General features: G+C 39.6%; 1 protein-coding gene across 1 annotated transcript; it reads left to right on the plus strand.

Annotated features, from left to right (window-relative positions):
- Window positions 1-2,453: 2,453 nt before the first annotated feature.
- On the plus strand, window positions 2,454-5,767 carry LOC105060639 (uncharacterized). The gene is made up of 4 exons (XM_010944429.4): window positions 2,454-2,723; window positions 2,880-2,946; window positions 4,416-4,505; window positions 5,451-5,767. Exons 1-4 carry the CDS (start codon window positions 2,562-2,564, stop codon window positions 5,510-5,512), a joined length of 381 nt encoding a protein of 126 aa, XP_010942731.1. The 5' UTR covers window positions 2,454-2,561; the 3' UTR covers window positions 5,513-5,767.
- Window positions 5,768-6,035: the final 268 nt, after the last annotated feature.

Below are 6,035 nucleotides of genomic sequence, written 5' to 3' on the forward strand. Positions count from 1 at the left end.
CTCGTACATCCAATTTCTCCCTCACAGAAAGTTCCCCTCACAAAAGCTCTCTCTCTTGAAAGAACCCACTGAACCCTTGAAGCGACCGCTGTCCACTGTCCAAAAGTCTCCTTAAAGCTCCTTCTCTCACAGTCACCTGGCTTTCTCTTCTTCCAGATCTCTGATCTTCATGCCGTACGAGAAAAATCAAGTCACAGATTCTGTTCCTGCGAGAAATCAAGCCAAAAGACCACCACCCTTCTGTTCACCGATCAGGCCCTTTTAAAGGACTTAAACCTAAATTAGATTAGGTTTAGGAGTCCTAAACCAACCCAATTAAGGTCCCAAGCCATTGGATCATGATCGGGAGTCACCAGAGCCATCCGATTATGATCAGTCCATGGAATAGTACCGTGAACCGTGAGAAATGGATGGAAAACGGGAATGCGGTCCACATACCCGTCTGTGGACCACCCGATCCACAATGGATCGGGAAAAACGGGCTGAAGAGCCCACTGCGCGTGCGCGTGGGCCTGGGCCGGCCCACGCCCGCACGCCTGGGCCCGGGCCGCGCCCTGTGCACTCGCGCTTGGGTTAGCCCACGCGCCCTGTGAGCCTGGGCCGGGGTCGGGCCCGCCCGTTGGGCCGCGCCCTGCGCACCCAGTCCGCGCGCTGGCCACACTTGGGCCGCACACCGCCGCCTGCGGCCGCACTGCCTCCGCTCTGCCGGCCTGCCGGCAGCCGCCGGCGATCCTCCGCCTACTCGCCACCGGCTACCGGCGATCCTCTGCCGTCTCGAGTTCCGTACCGACTTCTCTTGCGGGTATCTTCTTCGTCCAAGCTCCGTTTGAGGTGATCTTGATCTCATTGGACTCCATTTTTTATCACGGATCTCGCTGTAAGTTCAATATGAATCGAATCTCTAGACGTCAAATCCTAATAACCTTCCACAAGAATCTCCTCATCTCCTCACTTACCTCTCCTCTTCTTGATGGACCTCCTCATCTCCAGAGCCATCCAAAGCTATACATAGCCACAACCCCATATTCATGCTAGAGACTATTTTGAAAATATGTCAAAAAATACTATTAATCATATATAATAAAATTTTAAATATTTTAAATAGCCAAAAATTAAATAATATATGAAAAATTAGAGGCAAATCTGGAATGAGACAAACAAAAATGTTATCTTAAGACTGGATTTTTCTCCTTGTATAGGTTTTGGGTGAGATCATATCCAAAGTACAATGAGGCGTGTAGGATCACTCACTTTCATTATTGATAGTTGAATACTATTATTATTATTATTGGATGCAAATTGTTTTATACTCTTGTTGTGGTAGTTGATTTGCCTGATAGATATATTGGATTTGAGTAATTAATATGTTTGAGTGTGGTAGCTGGTTAATTGAATTTATGCTTTTCACAATATGTAATTTTATCATTCTTTTTGTACATCCGAGTGTTATAGATATGTGAATGCAATTTTTATTTTTTATTGTTTATAGCATTTTAGAAGTGTTTATAGAATGTGAGAGGTTGGGAGGTAAGCTCACTACCAACCAACCAAGTGAACTACAAGTGCAGCTTCTGGTTACAAGTAGACAAATATAAGTGTCAGGTTCAGCAAGAGATTCATATCTATTTGAGCCTTCTGTCCTAAGTGCAGAGCTTCGGACTATCTGACAGGCATCATCTGCATTAGATATGAACTACGAGTAGAGAGAATTTGCATTGAGGATGATTCCACAACCGTTATCGGTTGGATCTAAGATGACATGAGACAGCTGGAGATCCATTCGTTACTCCATCATATCTAAATGTCCATTTGAGAGTTCATCAAAATATCGGTTCGCTATGTCTTTCGAGAGACAAATAGTGCGACAGATTGGATTGTCTCTTTTCTCGCTGAATATTTTGAAGACTGGATTTAACGATACGATCAAAGGTGCCTACGAATCCTGTAGAATATTTTATACTCTATTATATTAAGATGCACTCACATCAGAGTCATATGATCATCCATCTGTATCAAAAAAAATAAATAAATACCAGATAACCATCTGCTGCTATTCCGGTCCTTGCAAACCAAATACTGCATCTGTAATTCCATAGATTGCCGACTTCCTTGCGGATCTTGTGTTGGATGCGGGCAACGCGGATCAACGAGTCCGATCCCATGTGAGTAAATTGACATTTTGGGTTTCCAAAAATAAATAAAAAAAAATGTTGTCTCGTTTGAGTGCGCCTAACGCATCGGATGACTTAACACCAAGAGGAGCAGGCGAGCCGTGGAGGCATCAGCAGCAAACAACTTCCAACACCACTGATCTCCTGCCACGTAGTCCCGTGGGTCCTGCATATTCTGTCCTGGTAGAAGAATAACATGTCTCGTGTTCTTGACGTAACAGCTAATTTAATCTCAACCACTGGGTGCTGGGTACCACCAGCCCGCTCGCGGCTAATTAGGGTTTCGCCGCCTCTCCCTTCCGACCGCCGAGCGAGAGGGAGAGAGGAGAGCGTATTGGGTGTATTTGGGTTAGGGTTTTGAAGGGTTTTTGGGGTTTCTACGGTTCCGCCATGGCTAAGTTCAACGTGGTGCAGAAGGATCGGCGGAAGAGGATCCAGGAGCGGAAGCGGGCGATCCACGGCAATCCGAGCACCCGCAAGCTCAAGCAGCAAACCGCCCCGGTCGCCATCTCGGGCAAGCGCAAGCGCAAGCTCTTCAAGAAATGGCGAAGAGTACGAATATAACTACAAACTCTCTTCTCCTCCTTATTTATATGATCGAAGAACGATATTTCCTCTTATTTTGATTTTTTTTTTGTTTGTGGTGTTTTAGATTCGATTTTCCGCGGGGAATTAAAACTTTTTTAATATTGTTGTTGAACTTGTCAGGAGCAAAAAGAGGCCATCGAGAAGGGTTTGGTCACTATGGAAGACGTCGAGATGGCAGTCGAAGAAGGTGAGTGATCTTTTAGGATAAACTACATCTCTTCCTTTCCATGTTTTCCTCTTTTATTTTTGGTTAAAAATTGATTAAATCGTCACTGGAAGATTAGAAATAATCTTTACTGGAACTTTTACTTCGATGATGATTGGATTCGAAATCGGATGTTTGTGTAAAATAAATCCTAATGTAGCATCCAATTGAGTTTTTCTTAACCTAGCGTCATTGTTAGGTATTGAATTAGGGTGAGACTTTTGTATAAATCTTAGATGAAAAAATTGTTCTTTTTCTTTCTGAGGTGTTTTCTTCTGATTAAAGCACTGGTTGTGTATGTTTAGCGTTGGAATGTTGGTGTTTATGAACGGGAGCAGATCTGTGAGCACGATTTGATGTGAACTGGGGTTCAGTAGAACTGAATCATCTCTGATTGTCGTGTGGTTGAATGACAGGATGTAAATTCCTTCATTAAGTAGACGCATGAGCACGATATATTGCTTCCATATGGTTGTTATCACTGTATCATTCAAAAATTATCGATTTCATGTTATAAGAATCATGATGCGGTTGCTTAATGTCTCCTGCTGGTTCGAGAGGGCTTTGTTTCTTGCCATTGCAGAGTGTGAGTTTGCATATTCACAAAGAAAGAAAAGAGAGGTTAGGGTTTGTATTTTGTCTGTTTGAATAATAAAAGGCCTTTTCTTTTTTATTTTCAGCTTACATGTTGCATTGCTTTTTTTTTTTTCCGTCTAAGCATGAATATCAATGAAGATTTTCCCAAATCCCAAATTTCATCAATCAACATTTCTGAGATGATCAGCTGGTCATTGTTAATTGAACCCCTGCCAACATGAATTTTTGTATATTGACCTGACCTTGTCATTGAACCTCTGTATTTGTCTATAACAGTAAACAGTATAAGCATGGCCATTATCAAAACCCTTACTTCGGATCAACACAGTTTAGCTCTCCTGTTACTCAAATCTTAGAATTTCCAAAAAAAAAAATGCAGATAAATGCTGTAAAATCTGGATTTTCTATCATACCAAGCAGCTTGCCCAAGTTTGGAGGAAATCTCTGATAGATATCTCTCTTTCTGGGCTTGGTTGTAATATTGTGATAGTTGGGATTTTATAGATAGTTTTAGCTATAAATTTAACAATGTTGAGTTAAATCATTTTTTTAAGGAAAAGAGCTGGCAGTTTGCAATATAGCACATAAAATATGCATTAGGAGTGCAAGAAGAGAAAGTAATTGGAGTTCATCATCTCATGATGATGTTGAGTGATTCTTAATTTGTTATTCTGCTCAAAAAAAAAAAAGAAGTTAGTTTTCTTAAGCTGCAGGAAGATATTGTAAGTAGTCATTCTTTTGCTGCATATCACGTGCAACATGATAAGAAAGTTCATCATGTGCAATTACTTCATAGTACTTCTTGCTTGCTTCTTTGTTAGACTTACTGATTTTTCTTTGTTTTTGGTTGCTAGGATCTTCTCAGAGCACCAACAAGAAGTCTCAGATGAAAATTCATTTAAAGAAGCCTTCAAAAATCCAAATCAAAAAATTAAAAGGCAGAGGCAAGTATTGTCTTCTTGAAACTGATGATATTTTTCATTCAATGCCTGTGAATTTGGATGGTATAATATTAACGACCAATATTCTTGAGATTTTTGTCGATGTGCCTGTTTTTTTTATTGAGATGTGATCACAATTCATTGTATCATGGACTAATTGAGATGCCGTCTTTGACCCTGTGAGAACAGTTATTAGGAATTTCTTATATACATAAGCATTTTCTATTAAATAAGGATTCCATCTTAATAGACATTTTCTATTAAATAAGGATTCCATCTCTAGGAATAATGCTTAACTTATGACATCAGGTTTTTTCAAGGAAATAACTGTAGCACCTGGCAATAGGATAACAGCAATTTCATCAGCAAAAGAAATCTTGGTTTCATTCATGACACCATATTGAAAACTTCAGCATAGGCAACCACCAAAACAGGTTTAAGTGGAGAACTATTAGTTCTCCTGATAAAATGAACAACCGGCACATTAATGAATAACCAACATGCAAAATGCAACGTGTTGCTACAATGACATGAAGATGGCGTACATGGTTACCCAAACATGATCATAGTAGATTTTACGTAGCAGACATTTGTACTGGATTAACGTGCAAAGAAACCTTCTCAGAATTGCATCGACTAAATTGTTGTTAAGTTGGTGGCAATCTTCGTTGAGTGCTTTGTTTTGTTTTATAACATATGTCATCTTCGTCATCTTCTCAGTTTATTTTTTTTATAACATTTGAATCAACTAATATCCTGGCGTTGGTGGAGCTATGGTAACACTTCTATCTCTTGAAAGATAACCAGTAAATAAATATCATAGCTCTCCCATTATTCTCAGCAATTTGTTTGTTTTCCCTTTTTTTTTTTTTTTTTTTTTTCATTTTTGTGCAAGAATAGTTTTGAATTCTTCCGTCGTTGACGCATATCCTTTGCCTGTTTTTGTAGGTAAAAGCAAAAGAAAATCTTTCGTGCCACCAGCTGAGCCAGTAGATGCGATGGTAGAATGAGTGGGACAATGCTTCTATCTCGTTCTAACCGATCTTGTAATTATGGTTGCGGCACCAAGCCATATTTTCTGCAACCATATATGTGGAAATTTGCTTGCAGTGTTCAGCTACCTCTCTTCCTCTGAATTTAATCACGAATTTTTAAGTGTGTTTGGTGGAACGGTTAAGTTTGAAAGCAAACCAATTTAGGCTGTCAGTTTTCTTGTCAGAATCAATGCTTATGTTCTGGAGTAAACGAGCTACGGTTCATTCTAAGTTGTCATGTTTTATGCCTTCAATTTTATTTTTTGATGCAACAAACTCTTTTTTTTTTTTTTTTTGAATAAACAAACTCTTTTTCTAGTAAGCATAGATGTTGGAAAACGATCTAATGGGCATTAGCTTACGCACTTGAAACAACAATTGAAGGATAGATTAGAAATTTATGGGATAATGGAATTTAAAAAAGATGTCATCGATGCCATTCGTGATTTTAGAATTAGTCTATCCGCAACCATAGGAATAAATTAAGGTGGATGTGTTC

Source organism: Elaeis guineensis, chromosome 16 (genome assembly GCF_000442705.2).
Source record: "Elaeis guineensis isolate ETL-2024a chromosome 16, EG11, whole genome shotgun sequence".
In the NCBI taxonomy this organism is placed as follows: Eukaryota; Viridiplantae; Streptophyta; class Magnoliopsida; order Arecales; family Arecaceae; genus Elaeis; species Elaeis guineensis.